Raw genomic sequence first — 23,147 nt, forward strand, 5'->3', positions numbered from 1 at the left:
ATAACAATTCTGCTAGGATGCAATCCTATAGTGGTGGAAGCCTGCCTATACTGCCAGAGACTGAACTATTATTATGCATATTTGTTGCTTTAGGCCAGGTGCGTCCAACAGGTAGATCGCAGTCTCCTGGTAGATCACTGGGCGTCTGTGATAGATCACTGCCCCCCCCTCGGAAGCTCAACAAGTTTGACCTGTACTCCTAAAAAACGGGCTTACCTTCCTAAAAAATGCTCAACAACAACGCAGTCTCTTGGGAGTTGGCCCCCCCCCTGCTTTAGGCAAACATCTCTAAGTGATTTAAACAAATAATAGTAAAATTCACAAAATAACATGAAAAATAATAAAAAGTCAATACTGTTAGTTACTTAAACCATTAAAAACAACACTTTCACCACACCCCTAAAGGAAAAGAGACAATTACAAATAAAATTCCTGGGGGGAAAGAGATTACTTTGTCTAGTGCACCAAAAGATGTCAATGTCATTGCCAAGTAAGTCTCTCTTGGGAAAGCATTCCTTAGATAAGGGAGCAGTACGGAAGAAGCCCATTTTCTTGTTGCCATCTCTGGCCTGATAGCACTGATATGATATGTGCTCTGGCAGAAGTCTCCCAATATGCCAGTGGAGCTGTTCTGCCAGTGAAGGGGGTTATGGGTGGTATAGGGGGAAAGCACATATAAACCATGTCCTATACTTTTTCATTTTATGGCTATGCCCATGATGATAATGGAACTTTGCACCAATACCCAGCAATGTAGCAGCCCCTGCTAGCGCCTGGGACAGACCAAAGTTGTTGAGGTTTTTGTTTTGTTTTGTGATAAATTCAAAGTTTCGCCCACAGACCTGCCACTTGAGGGTCATATTCCACATATCTGGTGAAAATGGGCTTTAGTCCCATAATACAGAGGTAGCTAATGCAGGTGTTCTCTTAAGTCCCAGCATGTGGAGAACCATGTAAGACCTGTGGGAGATTAGCACCCAAACCTAACAAATGCATATTCTAGCTAGTTAGCTTGAGGAGGGGCTAATTCCACAGAGCTGGATTGCTGATAGGCCACTGCTCAGACCATTGAAATACAATTGGTAGAGAGGAGACTGTGATGTCATTTCCCCTCTTCACCTGGAGAAGAAAGAGCAATAGTCTTTCCTGTTCCTCACTTCCTTTGACCCGGCTGGATGCAGGTATCCCTCTGCTTGCTCCAGCTTTAGTATAACATGCCTGAAGCTGGTTGTAATGCAAATATATTTATTTTTTTCCCAAAAAATGTTTTTGGCTTTCTCTTACAGCACACAGAAAATAAAGACATTACATTTAACACAACATAAAAACTTAACAACAATAAAAACACAAAAAATAAAAGATTTCCCCCCCTTCTTATTCCCTGGTATGTTTACATTGCTAAAAGACTTCCTTGACACCTTCCAATCTGAATTTTCATCATAACACATATTTAGCAGTTCCCAATTTCATATTTATAGCATCAATATCCTCTTTCATATAATATAAGTATTTTGTCTGGATAGATTTTACTGCTACTGTGAATTAATGATTATAAAGTAGGTAAATCTTTTTAAACTTCTCAAATAGTTGCCTGATTCTTTATTAACCGGGATAAGAAACAAGTCATCACTAGGCTTTGACTTTTGCCACCAAGGATGGAGTTTTGAAAAACACTTCAACTCACGCAGCGTGGGCACCTGGAGGGATAAATTGCAATCAGTATATCCTCTCCTAGGGACGCGGGTGGCGCTGTGGTTTAAACCACAGAGCCTAGGACTTGTCGATCAGAAGGTTGGTGGTTCGAATCCCCGCGACGGGGTGAGCTCCTGTTGCTTGGTCCCTGCTCCTGCCAACCTAGCAGTTCAAAAGCACGTCAAAGTGCAAGTAGATAAATAGGTACCACTCCGGCGGGAAGGTAAATGTGTTTCCGTGCGCTGCTCTGGTTTTGCCAGGAGCAGCTTAGTCATGCTGGCCACATGACCTGGAAAAACTGTCTGCGGACAAACGCCGGCTCCCTTGGCCAGTAAAGCGAGATGAGCGCCACAATCCCAGAGTCGGTCATGACTGGACCTAACGGTCAGGGGTCCCTTTACCTTTATATCCTCTCCTGCCCATTAAAACTCATCCCACATGCCCATTCCTTAGACTAAACGTGGGATAAATATGCAACAAAAGCATCCCTTGGCCAGGCTGGCTGCGACTGATGGGGGTTGTGTCTGAGGGCGCCATGTTGGGTCCGCTCCTCCCCAGCCTGAACGCTGCGCGACGTCAGGCATTCAGCATCTTACGTCAGGCATTCACCCCTTACGTGGTGGAATGCTCACGCCCGTGAACGGCAGCAGCTACAGCCAATAAATTTGTGGGGTCCCTCCCACCGGCTGCGCGCCGTTGGGCGTGGAGGGGAGAGGAGAGGGAGAGAGGCGGGCTTTTTCACTCGAGCGACGCACCTTTCGACCAATCCTGTCCCCGCTCTCCGCCTCCCGTTCGGGTTGGCTTACGATGGCGAGCGGGAGGAGTTGTTGAAGCGCGAGGCGAAGTTAAGATGGCGGCGGCGGCAATGACCAAGGTGAGGCGTTGTTTTTTATGTCTCGTTTTTATTCCCTTTCCTCCCGCTTCTTGTGGGCAAACTGCTCCACATAGGAAGGGCGTTTTGTTGGCCAGGCGTGTGCCGTGGGGCTCCGGTGGTTTGGAGCCGAAGGGCAGGGATTCCCGGCAGCAGCTGAGGGCGGCTGCGACCGCGGGTGGGAGGTCGGGCGAAGCCCCTGGCGGGAGGTGGGCAGCTCTTCCCACAGGGGAGCTAAGCAAGTGTGTGTGTGCGCGCGCCTTACCAGAATAAATAATAATTCTTTTATTTCCCCATTTCTATTTTCTAAAACGGCTGTCTCTCTCTCCACCCCACCCCCCCGCCATCACACTCCACTACCTGCTATATATATTTTAATTTAACCAAAAGGCAAGAAACGGGTAATCAAGAAGTCTGGCCTAATAACTAAAAAGAAGGGAAAGGGCCATAATGGGAGGGGGAGGGCTGGGGGGCGAGACCCCATTACGTTGCTTTCCTCTCCCAAAACTTGGATCAGCTTGGATGGGGTTTGGATATTTTTTTTCTTCGTAATTCGATAAAGCTGAGGAAGGCCAGGGTTGAAATCTTGTACCTGGAAACTGATAGATTTAACAGGTTCCCCCCCCCCCCGCGTTCTTATGGTTATGTATTGACACCCTCTGTGTCAGTGGTGCTGCAGAGATTAATAACACGCTCCTTGCAGACGCTGGCATGAACAGAATTCGCATCCACGTGTTGCCTTCAAGTCGGGGACGACTCACCCCTGTGCCAAGGCCCCAAGAGGCCTTGTCATGTGCCTTTGCTCACCGGCCATGCTCCCAGCCTCGTTTGGAAGGACACGAGTTCTGCATAAAGCACATTCTTGAAGACAGGAATGCGCCTTTCAAGCAGTGCAGCTACATTTCCACTAAGAATGGGAAGAGGTGTCCAAGCGCAGCTCCCAAACCTGAGAAAAAGGATGGGTATGTGTTACGTATGTTCAGATTATCTGTGGAGAGCTGGCCAGGCTTCATCCATGTACAGTTGAAATCACATAACTTAAACCTGCGCAAGTTGTGAGATGTACCAAGTATTCCTCCCCAAATGAGGGTGCCTGTTGTGTTACTGCATGAGTCCTTGCTTTGGACATGCCTTTGTTAGGTGGCATATCCAGATCAATTTCTGAAGTGGCTGCTTACCTTGTATGCATAGCAAAAACAAACTGCCATGGCGTGTTTATTTTATTAGAAAAAATTATAAACTGCTTAATAAAAATCTCCCTCTAAGTGCTTTATGTAAAACCTTAAAAAGTACGCTTATCAATAATACTAGATCAACAGATATTAAAAACACAAATATAGGTAACTAAATTACATATCTGGGTAAAAAAAAAGGTAAAGGACCCCTGACAGTTAAGTCCAGTCACAAACGACTCTGGGGTTGCGGTGCTCATCTCACTTTACTGGCTGAGTGTCCACAGACAGTTTTTGTCCGCAGACAGTTTTTCTGGGTCATGTGGCCAGCATGACTAAGCCACTTCTGGCGAAACCAGAGCAGTGCATGGAAACGCCATTTACCTTCCCACCGGAGTGATACCTGTTTCTCTACTTGAACTTTGACCTGCTTTTGAACTGCTACGGTGGCAGGAGCAGGGACCGAACAACGGGAGCTCACCCTGTCATTCGAACTGCCAACCTTTGGATCAGCAAGCCCTAGGCTCAGTGGTTAGGCTTGCTGAAATCAAAAAGTTTTAAACTGGCATCAAATAGCATAGCAAGAGTGCTTTCCTAATGTTAATACACAGGGAATTCCAAAGCTACTACACTGTTACACTGACTCCTAGTAGACTCAGAACGAACATTACATGGCACTTGTAGAAGTGCAAGTTCCACAGATCAAAATTGTCAAGTAGGTCAAGTGGGCACATATGGGCATTGGAAATCCTTCAAGTAAAGTAGTCCTAATCAGTTAAGGGCTTTATATACTAATAGTAAAGCCTTGAACTTGGCCCAGTAAAAAAAATCTGTAGCTGGTGCAGATCTTTAATAAAATTGTGGTAGGCTCTCACTTCTGTTAGTAGTCCTGCTGCAGCATTCTGCATAATTTACAGTTTTTGAGAGTCAACTGCAAAGAGAGCCCCACATACACTGCCTAGAAGTAATGCAGTTACAAGCTATTCTGGTCCAGCAATGGTTGCAACTGTTGTAAATGATTTGCTCAGTTTCAGAATCTAGGCTGCCATCAACTGGTTTTGTGTTAATTTCTACACTATAAACAAAATGAAAACATACTGCTTATTGTTTTATTAACAGTACTACTTTAGAAAATGCTTGTATTTGGGAGCCACGAAAGGTTGGTTTCTCTTTTGTCTCCCCATCTAGGGTATCGTTTTGTGCTGAACATGCTCGTAGAAATGCCCTGGCACTGCAGGCTCAGATGAAGAAGTCCAACCCTAGTCCTGTGCGGGAGTCCCTTCTCTGTCAGCTGAGCTCCTATGCCAAGACAGAGCTGGGCTCCCAGACTTCAGAGAGTAGCCGCAGCGAGGCTAGCAGAATACTGGGTAAGTGGAATAGGTGGTGACAGCATTGATCTGGTCATTAAAATAGAGTGTGAAGGCTAGGGTATGTTACATCCTAATTTAAAAGTATATGTAATTATCATTGAAAAGTAAAAGCCACCCAGGAGAGAAGATGGAAGCAGTGGGTGTTAGATTTTTCACTCAGTGTTGTTTTATATATGCTGTTTTTTGTTACATGCCCTTCCGAATGCTTCTTTTTATAACCTGCTGGCCAAAATGTCAGGATGGGCAACTTATGAACTGTGGAAGGGAAAAGATTTGCAGAATCATAAAGTTGGTAAACTTCCAATTTTCTTTGTTTTCTGATTTATCATTATGCTCTACCTTATATATGTAGCCATGAATACTAATTTTTGATTTAACAAAAACCCAAATCTCTTGGTTCTTTGGCATAGGATGAGCAGCCTAAAGTACTGGGAAAGGGGAAGAATGTTTATATGGCTGGCTTGCAGCATAGTGCCCAATCTGGTTATAGTAGTGTGCAGTTTGTTTCTGTGATCAAGGCTAGGTCTCTGAAGATTATGTAGAACTGCTGGACAATGGAAACCAGAATTAGTAGGTGGGACCATCCCTTTTCTCCCCCACCTTTTGGCCTTCCTTCTCTCTTCCCCTCCCTTCTAAATGCAAGACGCATCCACATCATATGCTCCAGGGTTCACCACATGAATTAGATCCTTAAAAAAACTTTTCTCCAAATAACAATTGGGTTATTCTTCCTTCAGACGAGGACAGCTGGAGTGATGGAGAGCAAGAACCTCTTACTGTAGATCAGACATGGAGAGGAGATCCTGACAGTGAAGCAGATAGCATTGACAGTGACCAGGAGGACCCCCTTAAGTGAGTCGTATGAATGGTGAATTGCTGTTGTATGACGCATCAGAATTAAGAATTCCTGTCAACAGATGCTGAGAACTTCATTCCAATATAAGTCACCTTCAGGAAAAATGTGGTGGCCTTTGGGTGACGTACCATGTAAGAGAATGATTAGAGGACAGGTGGACATTTTAATCCTTTCACTTCTGGAGCAGATACAGTATAGCCATTCTATCAAAATGCAATCTTAGTTGTCAGTTCTGTTTTTTGAGAAGTCCAAAAATAGACTTTGGGAATTCCTTTCATTAAAAAATAAATTTAGGCTGCATTTAAAAGTTTTCTCAAGGTTGAGAAAATTGTAACTAAAATATAAAACCAGCATCACCACATAAATTCATTCATATATGTGTGAAAGCACCCTTTTCCATGTGCTAGCCCTCAGAATGTACAGCAGTTGTTTGTTGTATCCTAAAGGCGTTGGCCAGGTTACAGTTATGAAAGAAATGTTATCCCCTAATCTCTCTAATAGTGATCACAAACAGCAGCTCAAATGAAGCCTTAAAATGACTTAAAAGTGGTTTTAACTTTAGAACCAAGCCATCTCCATTGTATCCGTTCCAGGTATTTGTGTTGAGTTTGTCAAGTTAGCATCCTCTCTTAAAAGGTTAACAAAAATCCTGCTCTTAAGTATTCCTGTTGAAGGTCACAGGTCTACCTGATTCAGTGCTTTGCTGTTAAATGGCTTCCTTTTGCTACTTGACACTACTTTAGCTGGCTCTTCCTTTTTTAATGACTTGAGAAAATGTGACTTGGGTTGCTTCCTTCTTAAATTGGATCCTGTTTCTGCAGACATGCTGGTGTGTACACCGCTGAGGAAGTGGCACTGATCATGCGAGAAAAACTCATCCGGCTGCAGTCTCTATATATTGATCAGTTCAAACGACTTCAACATCTCCTGAAAGAGAAAAAACGGCGGTACTTACACAGCCGCAAGGTGGAACATGAGGCCATAGGTAAACAGCCATTGTCCTGTAAATAAGCATTACTGGATTGCAGCTCAGAAGCTTTGCTAAAGCTGTTCTAAAATTCATTAGGACAATCTGAAAGCAGTTTACCAAGAGCTAGAATGCTTAATGTTTGACAAGTATTTCTGTAGATCTTTCATTACTTTCTTGTTATATCTGCTGAAATTGTTTTCAAAAGTCATCTTCCAATGAGCTAGGAAGTTTCCAAATCCTAGCTAGGAGTATTGAGCATCATTTGGCCCTAATGGTAGGAGAATGCATAGGAAGGAATTCAATGTAGTACTTAGCAGGTTGCTGTGTCAGCACAAACATTTCTGCTTGCCTGATGAAACGACCTGCCTCCCCTTCTCTTCCAGGGGTTCTCCCAACCTCCAGAGGCAATTAGGGGAAGGGGGGAAAGGCTCCATTGCACTAGTGAAAGTTCTTGCACAGGCTTCTGGCAGCGCAGGGCCACAAGTGTGGGACTTGTTCCACACATGACTTTGGAAACCTGATGTAAGCATCAAGGGAGATGCAGACTCCTACAGTTACTAACAAATAGTATACAATTCCTTGAAGTTTAAATGGTGAAGAGTATTTTCTCTGGTTAAATACACCTACAGTTGACTACCCTATAACACCAGTTGGGTAACTTTCCCTATGCAGTTTCAAAACTTGATTTCCTCACCTACCAATAATCAATCCCACAGGTTCTTTTACAAGATTTTACAAGTTAGCTGTCTTGAAACAGTTGCTCTTTAAAGGTGGCCTAAAGCATTCCATAAGGGACGCAGGTAGCGCTGTGGATTAAACCACAGAGCCTAGGACTTGCTGATCAGAAGGTTGGCGGTTTGAATCCCTGTGAAGGGGTGAGCTCCCGTTGCTTGGTCCCTGCTCCTGCCAACCTAGCAGTTCGAAAGTACGTCAAAGTGCAAGTAGATAAATACTTCTGGCGGGAAGGTAAACAGCGTTTCCGTGCGCTGCTCTGGTTTGCCAGAAGCGACTTAGTCATGCTGGCCACATGACCCGGAAGCTGTACGCCGGCTCCCTCAGCTAATAAAGCGAGATGAGCGCCGCAGTGCCAGAGTCGGTTTTGTCTGGACCTAATGGTGTGGGGTCCCTTTACCTTTAAAGCATTCCATGGGACAATCTGCAAGCAGAGAAATATAGAAAGGGTCCTGTAGAGTATAATCTTGTGGCTTGGTGCTATTCCTAGACATTTTTTTCAAAATTGTGTGAAATGTTATTGGTTTTCATAGAAAGACATTGATTATCCATTTTTACAGCATAGAGGGTTTAGTACAGATTTGTTTTTGTGTGCATTTTGTATTGAATGTATTATAATGTGGGTTTATAAACAAGAAGGAACTGTTGAGCTCAAGTGAAAAATAATCTTCTCAAAAGAGGTTCACCAAACTAGCAGGTGCTTAGTCTGTTGGGATTTACAAGAATCAGAGTAGTGCTTTGAGTCTGCCTTGAGGATGCTTCCTTGGTGTCTTCCAGGTAGCAGCCTCCTGACAGGCCCAGAGGGACTTCTGGCTAAAGAACGTGAAAACCTGAAACGGCTGAAATACTTGAGGCGATATCGGCAGCGTTATGGTGTGGAAGCTCTTCTACACCGGCAGTTGAAGGAACGCAGAATGCTGGTCACTGAGGGTGCTGCCCAGCAGGTACTTGAGTACTAGGCACAGTGGAGCTAGAAATAGTGGGTTTTGTGATTTTCCTCTGAAAGTAAGGCAGGGGTATAAATTGGCTCTGAAATGCTGGAAGATTTTCAGATATGACACTATTTGTTTTGAACAGGGCACAGAATTATTGTATCGGCTCAGCCTCTTACATTATTACGAATACATGTGGAAAGAGATGTTGAGGTGATTCTCTATTGTGTGTTTTTTGATTTCTGAATGGAAGAATGTATTCCTGTAAGAGCAGCTTTTCCACCAACAGCCTGCAAAATTATCTTGTGCTCTGCAGGCACACACCACCCGTTCTAGCCAGAGGTGTTTGGCCTTTGTGGATGATGTTCGATGTTCCAACCAGTCTCTTCCAATGACAAGGCACTGCCTTACTCGTATCCTTTTAACCTGTCAGTTGTCTGTATTAGTACTTCTGGAAGTAAGAGAATAATTGAATTGTTTTTGTTTTTCATTGTTTTTTGTTTTGGCCCTGAATCAAGGCTGCTGGCTTGCTGTAGCCACTGGTTTCAAACAGGCGCCCAAAGAAATGTCTTCCTATGGTCTGTTGGCTGTTCAATTGCTTTAGACTAGAACAGCCAATTCAGTTGGAGGCAACAAGCAAACCTCAAACTACAATAAGGCCACTGTCTGAAATGAGACTGATCCCTTCAGAATCACATGTGTGGATACTTGAGTAGTTCCAATTCCATGATGATCCTTAAATCTTATATTCTGAATTTAGACATAATTTGCTGCTGACTTTGTGTTATATTATCCTAGTGGTCTACTCCTGCATTAATTATTCAGCTGCTTTTGGTTTGCTAACAGCTGACTACTAGTTGTGATATGCAGAAGAAAAGTTATCTACTAAAAATTCAAGCCCCATGAGTTTAAAAGCTGGTTTTTACTTTGAGGCTAAAGTCCAGCAGTTCCCCCTTGAACATGGAGTTCAGATGTGCACCTTGATGTTTTCTTCTAAACAGAAGTATTTCCAAGGAAAATGGAAATAAATAGGGAGCTGTCACCTGCCATTCTATATATCTTATGTACTCTTCTGCAAATTATTCATTATTTTTAATGAAACATACAAAATGGCAGGCCTGCTGACTTACTAAAAGTCTGCTTTTAACACTTCCTTTTAGTTCTCATGTCCTGGAACGGCTGACCTTGCCTTTTCGCAAATCTTGCTTGTCTCCTTTGACTGCGTCTTTAGATATTTGCCAGGATACCAATCAGCTTCTATTTAAGCTGTGCCAAGGGTCAGAAGAAGCACCCTGCAGCAAGCCAGTGCCTGTAAGCCTCTCCGAAGACCCCTGCTGCCCACTCCATCTCCAGCTACCACCTCAGATGTATGTTCCTGAACAGGTACTGTCTGTTCCCGAGGAGCTGGAAGCTGCTTCCATGGATCTGTACTTGAGCGCAGCTGAACTCCGGCCCACAGAGAGCTTGCCGCTGGAGTTCAGTGATGTAAGTGAATTGTAATGCAGCACCTGCCCATGGCACTTCAGAAGGCACAGTTACCTCTAACCTGGGTATGAGTACTTCAGTAATGACATGGGTTGAAGCTACATGTAAATGAGTAAGGGGGAAGAGTTCTGATACATCAAAAACATGGATTATGTGGGAGAAGCAGGCACCATGGGCGTGGTGAACAGGGCTGACATTTGGGTGCAGGAAAAAGTGTGTCACTTGAAAAAGTAGGTTGCTAATGCCGTGCCTGTCGATATTTCTAAAGGACTTAAATAAATTTGGTACATTAAAATAAAGCAGACCCTATTCTCAGGTTTGCAGTCTAAATAATAGACTAAACTAACAACTGAAGGAACAGAGTGAAAACTCAAGAGGTGCAAGATCGAGCTGATTGAGCAAGTGAGGAGGTGAGTGTTTATCAAACATTTAGAGGGCTACCGAGAGACTTCCTGGCATAGGAAGCAAGAAAGGAGGCTGTTGGGGCATGAAAAATGTCATTTTGGATTAGTAGAAGACTTTCTGGAGGAACAAAGGGGGGGTGTAAAGAGATTAGTGGGTGTGAGAAAATGAAGATACTTGAAAGTTCTTTTTATAAAAAGCGAAGGGAGAGCTAAAGTAGAGAATGGAGGGGTAATATGATCAAATGCTTCTTCCTCCATGTTAAATAAGAGGCACTTACACCTGTGGAAAACCTAGTTTTCTTTGATACATTGAGTTTGTATATGCGTGTGGTTTTTTGTGGGTGGGGGGGACACTTGGAATGTGTGGTCTCCCAGCTGCTTGCAGAGGTGGTACATTCCTTGGAGGTGTGCTGTTTTGGAATATGTAGTTTCAGCTTTGTCTAGAAAAGCAGCACATAAATATTTTAAAATAAATAGATTAAGAACAAAATTATGGGTTCCTCAGTGTGTATTTGGAGCAAGCACTTGTATTTGTGTAGGGCAGTGAATTGATGGCCTGTTGTCATGTTCCTTGCCATGACTGAATTTTAAGTGAAGTAATTTTGTCGATTCATATAAAGGCATCTTGTTGGGAAAGACTAGAACACAAAAAGGGTTAATTGGACCTTTTGTAACCCTTTGAAAACATCAGACCTTTAAAATCCGTATTTAAAAGCTTTTTTTTTTTAAAGCAGCTTTTTCTCTATCCCATAAGGGTTTGTGTGGGTTATAATCCTTGGATTACTAGGATGGCCTGTGTGTTTGCTAAATCTATGTACTTTATAAAAAACAAAACATTGTAGACACAGCATGCTGACTGAAATGCCTGTCTTCTAAAAATAATAGTGTAAAATCAGCTAGCAGTTTCATTCTAGGGCCAGCTTTGAAAGTGGTTCTGAAAATAGTGAGGGTGTCAAGCTTGTGCTGAACATTAGGACATTTGTGGAGATGTGTGTAATGGGGGATATTGAGTCCTATCGGGCCATACTCTTCTGTATGGCTCCTCTTCCCATTCGTGCAGCATACATCCCACTGTAGGGAGAGAGTTGGAGGTCTGCCACATAGTTCAGCAAGGTCTATTGGGTACAGTGAGCACTGATCAGATTAGTTTCTCATATATAACTTGTTCTGAAGTGCAAGCACTGGGATGGTGGCCTTATCATGTGGTTGCAAATGGGGGCATTTTCTGTGGGGAGTAGAGTGTATTAATGAGCTTCTGTGTGGGCCTTTAATGTCTTTTCCAAGAGGAACGTTAGGGCTTAATCCCGGCTTCTTTCTGGGTTACACTGGATTCCAGCTGCAAAGCCCTAGGCAGCTTTGTATCATCCCTGATGGCATTTATGCCATTATTTTGCTGTTTCAATTAAAATAAAAATCTCCCTAGATAGAAGTGCCCATATATTTGTTCTGAAACTAATCTGTTTTGAGGTAGAACCTTATCAAGAGACAGCTAGGATCTGTCTCATTTTATCAAAGTGCCTGTTCTGGAATTGTAAGTATCTCCTTTCTCTGCCCACAAAAGTGACTGTTAAGCTAAAAAGCAGACTCTGTATGCCTTTTAATAAAATAAGGATGTCAGTCTGATTTTCATGTTTACTTTCAGCACATGCTGACTTTGTTTGATTCCTGCTTCCCTTCAGAAGAAGCTGAAATACTGTTAGGAATGGGTTAAGGGAGGGGGACTGGAAACACCCTGTTTAGCCACATCTCAAAACTGTTTTGTATTCTCTGTGACAGGACTTGGATGTTGTTGGGGATGGCATGCAATGCCCCCCTTCTCCTCTGCTCTCTGATCCTTCTACTTCTCTTGAGAACCAGTTAAACAAAAGTGTTGCTGAAACCCCCACAAATGTGCCACCAAGTGAAGAGTTTGCTCAACAAGGACTTCTGAACCAGGCAGCACAGCCAGGCAGAGGGTTTTTCCCCAGACAAACTGCATTTCCTGCTTCAGAGTTGCTACAAGAGCTACCCTCACAGGTACTGCCCTGGGCTTGGAAGAACCTGCAGGGGTTCTGGATGGGAGTGAGTAGATCCCTTTAAGGAGTGCATTAAGGTTTGCTGGCGAAGGTCTTGCCTCCACTAAAGTCCAATGAGATTGCCTGTTCTGTAAAGATTTCCTTGAAGTCAGCCTGAATACGTGCGTAGGCTAGCTCCTAAGGAAAAGGCAACCCGTGCTTGTTTGTCAAGGGGATTAGCCATCTGCTCATTGTATGTGTTGGAGGAGGGAAGAGGACCGTCCCCCAGCCGTGTAACATTGCACAGCTGGCCTGGCGCATTAATGCAGGGATGGGAAGTGGGTTAGGAGCTGGCAGGTGGCTGATGCTGTTTGTTTGAGTTTCCAGAACTGTGATTGGGTTATTACTATTTCTTTAATGTTTTCTCATCTTGCTTCTGCTTAAAAATATATTCACATGAGTTCAGCTTATAACTGTTTGTTGTGCGCATATTTGTTCCCTCACTTCTGCTTTCTCAAGACGAGACTGTTTTCCTCCCATGCCTTCTGAAATGGTAATTGTCTTACCAACCAGGAATCAAAACCGATCTATTCTGCAGGCCTTGAATTGAAGGCTAATGGTTTGCAGTAGCCATTGGTTTCAAGCAGGTGCCTAGAGGAAAATTTTCCCATGGTCTGTTGGCTGTTTTGAATGTTTGAATGGAATAGCCAATTCACTGGGGAGTAACATCAAACAAAGGGGGAGAAAACACCTTCTCTGGCCTGGGTATGACCTGATTCTAGAGTTGCTGTATTGCATCCTTTGCATAGGAACACACTAGGTCCAGTTTCTGTAAAAAAAAGCATAGCATACGATTGTCAATTTTACCCTCTCTGTTTCTACTAGAATATACAGCATCTTGTGACAACTGGGCCAGGACTGGAGGAGGGTAAAAAGGAAGAACCTGCAACCAACGGGAATTCAGAACCAGCTTCCATCAGCTGATAAAACTCAAAACAGATGGCAATCCCCCCCCCCCCAAACGATGAAGCATCTGCTACTCTTGGACTCCTGGTTCTGTGTGTTCCTCCATCTCCATATTAAATATTTCTAGATTAGTGAAATCTCTTTCTGGAAGGCCACATGGCTGGCAGATTTTGGGTGCTTTTCTAGTGGCCTTCAGATATTGTTCAGTTGATAGCCTTTTAGGGTTGGTTGGTTTTTAATAATTCTGGTACTGCTATAAATTCCAATAAGGCATGAGAGACTCTCAATGTTTAATGAATACAAACACTGAGGAACCACACCTAGTTTATATTCGTAGTCCTAAGTTCATAATAAAAAGGGATGGCTTGGAAAACATTTTGTAACTGGATTATTGGGAATATGTTTTAAGTTGTGGGCTTGTCCATGCTAAAGAGGTTTTTGAACTGTGCACTTGCCTGGTGATGTTTGATGGTGTCAATGCTGCACAGCTATTCCTTCTTTTTCTTTCTTTCTGGCATTTAAGTCTGTAATCAAATATCCACCTGTAGCTTTAACTTGTGTACATATCCCATGTAGTATAATAAAGACACTGGATAATGTTTATAACTTGCTTTTACAACTATGACTTTGATTGGTACATAAGAAGAGCTGTACTAGATCAGACCAAAGGCCTACCCAGTCCAACATACTGTTTTCACAGTGGCTTACCAAGTGCCTATGAGTAGCCTAGAATCAGGACGGGGATAATAGCCCTCTCTTATGCATGATCCCCAGCAACGGGTATCCAGAGGCATACAGTCTCTGATATAGGAGGTAAGTATGTAGCTATAATGATTAGCAGCCATTGATAGCTTTATTCTCTGTGCATTTATCTAATCCCTTTCCAAAGCTGTCCCCCTTGGTGGCCATCATTCCATCTTGTAGTAAATTCTGTAATTTTAACTGATTCCTTATGTTTGTCTGGCTCTTCCAAAAATCATCCCAAAAGAAAAGGGGGGGGGGTGTTAAATGAGAGGCACTTACTTGCATCTTTTGTGGAGTTGTGTCAAAGCAGAAGTCAGCTTCCAAGCTGAAATGGGGGCTGTCCTAAAAAAAAAAAAAAAGTAAACTTGGACTCCCTTCTTTGTTATCCATGTTTGCAGGGAACAATGAAAAAATGTGTAAACCGTTGGTCCTCTTCATTATAATGTTGGTGCTAATGCTTGTCATGCAACGTTAGAAAGATGCCTCTAGACTTTGAACAGACAACTTGCATGTTAAGTGGGTCACCTTGACGGTGGTGGAAAGATTAGCACAACTTCAGCGGAAGCTGCCTAATCAAATGTAAATTGCAGGTGGACATTTTTCAGGACATAGCAGAACTTAACTTTATATATGAACAGTTCAGACACAGACTGCTGGATACATGTCTAGAAAGCTTGATAATGTGTTTTAGCACTTTAGCACTCTTTAGCACTCGTACAACAAATCTCATATGCTTCAACAATGGAGTTCTTTATCACTGGTGACAGAAGTACTTTGACTATAATCATACTCTTACAGGAAGTTGTATAATTAGATGAGCAGTGAGACTAGGAAAAGAAAATGAAATATATTGGAGCCAATAAGAAAATTGTTTGGCCACCTCGGTAGTTAGGCAATGGGTAGGATGGTAGGAGAGCAAGTGGAACTTGGCTTGGGCTGGAACTGCTTTGCAGTAGTACAGTCAGACAAGTATAGTTTCCTTATTCATACTTGGTGCAGTGTTGCCAATCCTGAAAGATTTGATGGACATCTGAAATCCTGTCCCCTGGAGCCTTTTTACATACGTCAGACTAAATAATTGCCTGAAGATGGAGTGCAACTTCTGTTCTCGGAACTGTTTTTTTATATATATGTTGTACAAGAGAGGGATAACTTGAGGTGATTTGCTATGTAATCGTATAATTATAAAGTCTTGGGCAAATACAAACTTGTATGTGCTCAAGTGACTTGGAGCACAGATTGTTCAGAGCATTGGATTTGGGGTGTGTATTTAACTGCTGTGATAAATGACTTCTCTCAGGGTTGTGGAATGTGGATTATGTGTTCCTGAGCTGTCCAAGCCCTGCAACATCAAGCAGAAACACACACTTTCATGTTTCATCATTTATTACACCAATTCTTGAAAAACAGGCACTAAGTTTGGAGAGAATGGTACTGAAAGAAGATCAGCAAGGTCCTGCGGGAGATTCTAGCTTTTTACTTCCTATATTTGGTAACTGTATTAACTATAAAAAAATTCCTTCCAGTAGCACCTTAAAGACCAACTAAGTTAGTTCTTGGTATGAGCTTTCGTGTGCATGCACACTTCTTCAGAATCTGAAGAAGTGTGCATGCACACGAAAGCTCATACCAAGAACTAACTTAGTTGGTCTTTAAGGTGCTACTGGAAGGAATTTTTTTATTTTGACTATGGCAGACCAACACGGCTACCTATCTGCAACTGTATTAACTATGTTTGCTTATGTATATTTCTCTGCCTTCAAAGAGGAACATGTTTTACAAATGTTCCTGAGCACCATTTCTTTGCCTTTTCACAAATGCCTGTGTACTTGAGAATCAAACTTTCCACTAATCACAGAGCAAGGCTTTGTGATGCTTTGCTTCCTTACAGCTGCAATCCTATAGAATTGCTGTATCAACAAAATTAGGACCACGGTACTCCTGTACACCCTAAGCTTTCAAACAAAACATGCTTCTATTGGTCTCTATATCCACAGCAGGTGCTATAACTCTCCCAACAGTTTGACTTCACCCCTGAAGGTGCACTCTGCACTGTATTTCAAGACAGATGGATGCCAACCAACTTGTATCTTTCTTTTCTCCATCTTGCTTTTACTATGTCACTTCAAGAAGTGCCTCTTCCTAGAGAGGAAAGGGGTGATCATGCATTGCATATTGGGAAAATGCAGTAGGATACATCCCATACAGTTGCAATAATATGGCAGGGCAGTGCCATGTTCCTCTTGAGAAATGTGTTACTGTGGTAGTTTTCAGGGGTAGAAGAAAACAGGTCCAATAATTGAGCACATGACAATTTTGTGTATACAGGTTTTAAACTACTGTATGAGAATTGGCAAGTATTTAGGGACTCAAAAGTGTTGCTTTCTCTGTTAAAGAAATAACCCGAGCTAAAGTCAAAAGTATTGACAAGGCTCATATCCTTATATTGGTTCTCTTTCAATTTCCCTGCTTGGGATCGTGTGACAATTATACATTTTGCCTTTCCCTTGATAGGGTATACTCATTTTATGAACATCACATGATTAAATATGTGTGAATGTTGTGGGGAGGGAGCAAATCAGTTATTCTAACTCAGTACATTTTAAACTATTGCTGAATAGAACAAAGGAATTGTAAGCCACAAATCTATTGACTTTATTCCATCTTGTGGACCAATATATCAAAGAAAAAATGGCATACAGAAAGAATGTATAAAAGAAAAAAATAAGTGAGGATTGCTTCAATCCAGTGGCGTAGCATGAGTTGCGCCCCCCCCAACCCCTAACCTGCCGATCTGAGGCGAGTTGCCGCTGGCGCTGGCGCCCAAACGACACCGCTTGCCCGGAGGAGGAGGGAGGCAGAGAGGCGAGGAAAATGCAACATGGCCCAGCAGCTGCAGCAGCAGCAGCAGCGGCGGAGGTGGGGCTGTTAGGGGCTGCCTGGCGCGTGTTCCGCGGCCCTGACGCGCGGGGACCGCGGCGAGCGCTGAGAGCCGCTGCCTGCCGGACGCCTTCAGCCCGGACGCGCGCACAGCTCGGCGGTTCCGCGAGACATGGGGCTCTGCTACAGCCTGCGCCCGAGGCTCTTCGGCGACTTCGGAAGCAGCGAGCGCGCCCCCCAGATGTTGCGCCCGGTGCAGCCGGCCCCCCTTGCACCCCCCACGCTACGCCACTGCTTCAATCCAGAGTGCTCCAAATGACTCCACTCTCCTCATCCCTAGCTACCAGACTGACTTTAACATATTATTTGCAAGAAATAGTAGACTGGGCAGGTTCTGTAGCCTTCCTATTAGAACAATTTTAATATACTTTAATGTCATGGTTCAGCTTGGTGGTTTGGTCAGGGATTTAAAATATTAAAAGACTTATTTAGGGGAAAAATTCAGAACAAGCAGAAACAATAGCGTTCTAAATTTAAACCGTTTAAAATGGGAAATTATCTTCAGGTTACAGAATCATAATCTGCAAAAGAACACCTGGCATTCATTATTATAAGCAAAGTTTATGATGCTGGTCACTTGAGGCGGCTTCTACCTGAACAGATAAGCCTTCATAATTATATCGGTCTATCGTTAGAGATGACCTCCTTTCCATCATTGATAGTCTGTACTAACAAGGCTTTCCAATAAGCCTTCAACCCTGTCGAGGAAAGCAGAACCTTGCCAATTGCATATGGCAATTATCACCAAATCTCAGATGTCCATAGTAAATTATAAAGAAATAAAAAAATCTGAGCTTAGTTCAGGAAAAAGGACAGCAAAGAAAACCCCAAAATTGTTGAGCTTTTTTACAAAAATGCCATGCCAAAAGACAATTTTTCAATTGACTTGTGTAAGATCTAAGACAAAGGACAAACTTTCAGAAATTTCCTCCGAATGTCAGTTCCACCATTGAAATCCGGCAGTATGGCAGCGCTAGGTATTTATGAACTTTTCTACAATTGATAGAATGAGTTGTTCTGAGACATTGGATATGTAACAAAGGATTCAGTGCTGTATTGAGCTCCTGTTTGTGCTAGGCTTCTGTTGACCTCATTGATGGAGGGGACTGAAAGGCAGGAGGAGTTGAGCAGAGGCCTTCATTGCTCTGGGGGCATTTCAGTTGCCTCCATCAAGTTACCAAGACAGTTGCAGGCACATCTAGAAAACAAACCCATAGCTTTACAAAAGGGCTAGGGCTCCATACTCTTTATATATCTCTGATGATTCCCAACCTGACCACCCCTATCTCCCCAAAGGACCCTCTTGCCCACAGCACAAATGTGCCTCTTCTTGGTGTTAAGGCAGGGAGCCTACAGAGTTGGCAAGCCCTCAAGGGTGCAAGGGCTCCATCTCCAGCACACACAGTTGTCTTTAGGGTGTAGATCTCCCAGAGGTGGAAGATGCCATGAGGGTGCTACCACTAAGAAGTCCTGTCCTTTGTGGTAGCCAACCCAGCATCAAACAATTCCTCACTTCTGTGAAGCATCCCTTTTCCATAAGCTACACAAGTATACAAATAGTACACTAAAGTCTGAGAACACATGAGCCTAATGAGTATTACAAAATACAGAAATATTTTACCTAGGGCCTGAATATATTTTTTATATGCAACCAACCTGTACTATTTTAGTCCTGTGTCATGGGTTGTTGGGCTTTTTTGGGGGGGGGTTGCTGTTGGTTTTTGTGGGAATGTTCAGGGATGCAGGAGAGGATATATTGTTTGATTATATCCTGTCCAACTTGTGTTAACAAGTTCCACAATTTAGCAGAGTAACATTCCCCTTTTTAAAGTTGCCCAGCGAATGTGTTTGCTCAGGCTCGCTAAAACCTCAATGATACGTTTTTAAAGGTAATTCCCCTTTAGTCCCTCATAAAAGATAAGACGCGACACAGTCTTCTATAAAAGTATAAAAAGAGTTTACTCACTCACATTCTGTTCACAATTGGATCCCAGAAGGCAGACTTAGCTTAGAAAAGTAATGTACACCTGGAAACTATCCCATAAGGAGATAGTCCCTTTGTCCTCTCTTGGCTACAAGCCAAGAGGGAATCTTGGACTAAGCAGATATTGCTTCTTCGACAAATGTAGTCAGAGAGAGATGGCAGCCAGTCCTACGCTTTTGTTACCTGCACAGGTGAGGCCACGCCCACCTCTAGTCACATGCAGAGGAAGTCTGTCCCAGACAGGAGAAACCGGAAGTTCTGACTGGCTGGTCCAGGCACCCCCTTTTTATGTCCACTCTGGGGATGCTGTACTTGACTGCTCGTGTTTCACATCCCCCAGTTTTCTGTATATTTTCATTCTTGTGAATTACAGTGGTACCTCGGGTTACATACACTTCAGGTTACAGACTCCGCTAACCCAGAAATAATACCTTGGGTTAAGCACTTTGCTTCAGGATGAGAACAGAAATTGCGTGGCAGTGGGAGGCCCCATTAGCTAAAGTGGTGCTTCAGATTAAGAACAGTTTCAGGTTAAGAACGGACCTCCGGAATGAATTAAGTACATAACCAGAGGTACCACCGTGTGTGGAAATTGTTCAGTTAAGTTGTGTATTTTTGTGTTTATGTGGTAGTTGTGTATTTTTTCATGTTGTAGGCCACTTGGAGCATGGTTTGAACCTTAGAAAGGCAGCATACAAATAAAATTATATATGTATGTATGTATGTATGTATGTATGTATGTATGTATCATTAAGGTTCTGGACTCAAAACACTTACCCCAGTAATAGTAACACCAGCGTGGGTTCAAAAGTGACTTCACACAGGAGTAAATAGTTTATGGGGTGCAAAGGAAACCTGGGCAGATGGGGTTTTATGGGAAAGCACCTCCCTGGCAGGCCCTATTTAAGGTCAGTGGAGCAAGGACTGCCTTCTGATCTCCAGCGATCTGAGCGATTTTTGCCGGGTGGGGAAGGATCTCGGGAACCCGCTCCAGCCCAAGCTCCATCTGGAAAGCAAAACAACCTCTTTCCTTGCCTTGCTCCTCAAGCGCGCCCAAGCCTTTCCCCCTTTGGCAACCGTTGCAAGCCCTGCTGTTGCTGCTTCCCCGGGGCTACTCGACTCACTAGGCGCGGAGAGAGCTGAGCTCAGCCTTGGAGGCCCGAAATGAGAAACATCTGGCGCCAAGCGAGCTTGGACCAAGCGCCCATTGGCTGCCGCGGGTCAGGATGCAGGGAGGAGTCCCCACCGTTTTAAAGCCGTGATGACATCACTTTCTTCTGGAGTGGCCTTGGGAGGCGAGGGAGGCAGAGTCTCGCTGCAAGTCCCGGCAAAGGGCACCCTTTTGTGGCATGACAGCATCGTCCGCGATTGACGCCGGGGTGAGTCCAGAGCAGTCCTTTCTTCTCCGCAGCACCGATCTGGATTTCCTTTCACACCTCCCCCTGGAAGACTTTTAACTCTTGCAGGCCGTTTGTGGGTCCATTAAGGGAAACCTTGCAGGCCCCACAGTGCAGCCTTGGGTAGCGTTAGCCCGAGCTGGCTGCGCGGCGGGGAATGTGTCGGGGCAATAACTTGCAAGGCGCAATATCCCCTCCGACAGCCGTGTAGAGCGCCTGCCTCGGCCCCTTTCCAAGAACGAGGGTCTGTCTCTTTAAAAACCTTGGTTTGGTTGCAGAGCCCTGACTTTAACCCTTTCCGTACCGGAGAGGCGTCTGTTGAATGGGGTCTGGAGGAAAGACCGCGGCCCATAATAAGACCCCCATCTTGCGAGGCAGGGGCAGATATCTCGGGGGAGAGGGATATTTATCTGTCGCTACTTTCGTGGCGTGCCAGGGCGGTTTGCAATCCTGTGTAACAGACAATCTGCTCAGAAGCCAGACCTGTTTTCAATCGCACTTACCCTCGCGTAGTATTTTAGCCTAAAGTAGGTTTGGGTTGCGTACAGTAAATGAGAGCGCCTGGATTTCAGAAGAGCCTGCTACTAAGACGTAACGATTTCGGGCCAAGGGGGCATTGGAGAGACGTCCGCAGCGTCCCAATACGGAGACCCCTGCAAGTAAAACGGCTTTGCATCGGGAATTTCCCCCTATTTTGCAACTTCCTCTGCAAAAAAAGCGTTTTTTGGGGAATCCATCGTTGTTGCATCTCTTTCTGGGCCAAAGCGCGTCTCCTCCCCGCCCCATGTGAGGTTCTGCTTCGTGGGGAAAGGGAGATGGGAGTGGATGAGTCCCATCTCATTTCCGCAGCCCTGGAGGCTCATTTTGCCAGCTGACTCCTGCGGCTGCTGCTGCTCTGGCCAAGGGCTGCTGCAGCCCCAAAGCGCGCCTGCCAGGCTTGGAGCGGGTCCCGCGGAGTTGGGGGGCGCTGCCTTCCGATCAAACGCGCCCAGGGCCCCCCCTGCATTGCACACGCGCGCACCGATTTGGGAGGAAACCCCAACTAACTCGGAGGAACTTCTGAGCGAGCTGGCGCAGCTCTGAATGGCCGCCAGTTCTGCTCCCCCCGCAGAATACAGTACCGCCTTCCGGGATTACCGACCCGTTATCTGCCCCTCCTCCCCCGCTTTTCATCCTAAAGCTCCCTAGTTACGCATGCGTGAACCGACCCCTTTCTCCCCCCCCCCCCCATGCAATGCCCCGGCCAGCGCTTCCTTTCCGCATGTTTGGAACGGACACGCTCAATCCTTGCATGAAGGACTTCTGGTCGGAGGAAGTCTGGCCGCAGGAACAGCCGAGGTAGATTGGGAAGGAGGGGAGCAACTGCTTTAGCCAACCGCGGTTGTGATGCGGCACGCACATCTGTACGAAGCGCTGCTCTCTAATAAGAAGCTGCATTGCAACTGCTCTGCAGGCCTGCTTGAAATCATCATCTCCAACCAACGCAAGAGACAGCGTCCTTGCTGCTTTCTCTACCACCTTGTTGAAACCCTTCCCTGCTTTGGTTTGCCTTATCTGTAAAATGGGTTTAATGTGAGGAGGGCCATATAGTCCCATATCCTTGCTCTATGGAGACGTAGATTGAATTACCTTCTCTTGCCTACTGTTTCTGTCTTCTTTCAACAGGTGAAGTCCTCTCTTCCCATGAAGATAGGGAGTCCTTTATTTGTTGAATTTAGCTGTATTGTATGGCTGTTAAAAGCACAGGAGTCTCCCCTCCCCCCCAAAAAAGGGAAAAGAAACCTACATGTGGCAATCAGAGCCTTGCCACAGATTCTGACAAACTTGAGGCAACTTACTTTGCCATTTCTTCTCCAAATATGCACCAACCTACAAGATCTGCATGTTTGTGTGACTTAGGTGATGGATGCAGAATGGGGCAATTGAAAACCCTTGCCTGCTAGTTTTATCCTCCTGGGATAAAAGCTGAATAAATATGACTTTTCTCAATTTTACCGGGTCCAGATTTAACTAGATCTGCACTGTCCTTTGCCTTCCATTGCGGCATGATATATCAAAACAGTAAAATCATCTAGCACAGCTTTTCCCAACCTCCAGATATTTTGGACTTCATTCTCTGACAGAGCACTAGATTGGGAAAGGCTGGGAAAGGAGGCACTTTTAAAGACTGACAAATTTATGGTGATCCGTACTTTTGTGGCATGGAGCCCCCTTCATCAGATGTGATGTGCAATCTTCAGTGGGCAAACATATACACAACTGGCTAACTAAAGATAACACATCATGCGTCTGATTGACTAGAATGCACTTGAACAGATTGTGGCATAAGCTTTCATAAAGTGCCACAAGAATCTCTTGTTTTTGCTGCTACAGACCTGCGTGCTTAGCCTTCTGGGAGCTGGCATGAGTTCAGTAGAAATTTTGTGCTGGAGCATTGCTTTGCAATGCAGCCTATGAGTTGTAAGAGCAAATAAGTTGTGGGTGCTGAGATACTTCAGGGATGGAACCTGGTTTAGTAAACAGGATACAAGGCACTATTGTTGTTGAGATGATATCTACAAGCTGCTAAGGTTTTGTTGCTAACTTATAAGGCCTTGAATAACCCAGCTACCTAAGAAAGTGCCTCCTTCCATACAGA

At 44.3% G+C, this 23,147-nt stretch overlaps 2 protein-coding genes across 3 annotated transcripts in view; both read left to right on the forward strand.

Annotated features, from left to right (window-relative positions):
• Positions 1 to 3,242: 3,242 nt before the first annotated feature.
• Positions 3,243 to 14,050, forward strand: KANSL2 (KAT8 regulatory NSL complex subunit 2). Of its 2 annotated transcripts, none has more exons than XM_082205870.1 (9): positions 3,243 to 3,525; positions 4,924 to 5,102; positions 5,843 to 5,957; positions 6,783 to 6,946; positions 8,441 to 8,607; positions 8,912 to 9,008; positions 9,827 to 9,978; positions 12,261 to 12,500; positions 13,364 to 14,050. In XM_082205870.1, exons 1-9 carry the CDS (start codon positions 3,275 to 3,277, stop codon positions 13,460 to 13,462), a joined length of 1,464 nt encoding a protein of 487 aa, XP_082061996.1. In that variant the 5' UTR covers positions 3,243 to 3,274; the 3' UTR covers positions 13,463 to 14,050. The 2 variants fall into 2 exon arrangements, with proteins under 2 accessions (XP_082061996.1, XP_082061995.1); XM_082205869.1 differs by having other exon boundaries at positions 3,244 to 3,525; positions 9,827 to 10,080.
• Positions 14,051 to 19,849: 5,799 nt separating this feature from the next.
• Positions 19,850 to 23,147, forward strand: part of NCKAP5L (NCK associated protein 5 like) — a 44,805-nt gene continuing 41,507 nt past the window's right edge. Inside the window, exon 1 of the mRNA XM_082205423.1 lies at positions 19,850 to 20,491. The gene's annotated coding sequence lies outside the window, so the exon portion shown is untranslated. The remainder of the gene's footprint in view (positions 20,492 to 23,147) is intronic.

Source organism: Podarcis vaucheri, assembly GCF_965113315.1.
Source record: "Podarcis vaucheri genome assembly, chromosome: 2".
Classification (NCBI taxonomy): Eukaryota; Metazoa; Chordata; class Lepidosauria; order Squamata; family Lacertidae; genus Podarcis; species Podarcis vaucheri.

Coding starts and splice junctions, on each gene's coding strand:
- KANSL2 (XM_082205869.1), top strand. CDS start 3,275: ATGAACAGAATTCGCATCCACGTGTTGCCTTCAAGTCGGGGACGACTC. Junction 5,958..6,782: donor GACCAGGAGGACCCCCTTAA/GTGAGTCGTATG, acceptor CTGTTTCTGCAG/ACATGCTGGTGTGTACACCG. Junction 8,608..8,911: donor CTGAGGGTGCTGCCCAGCAG/GTACTTGAGTAC, acceptor TGTGCTCTGCAG/GCACACACCACCCGTTCTAG.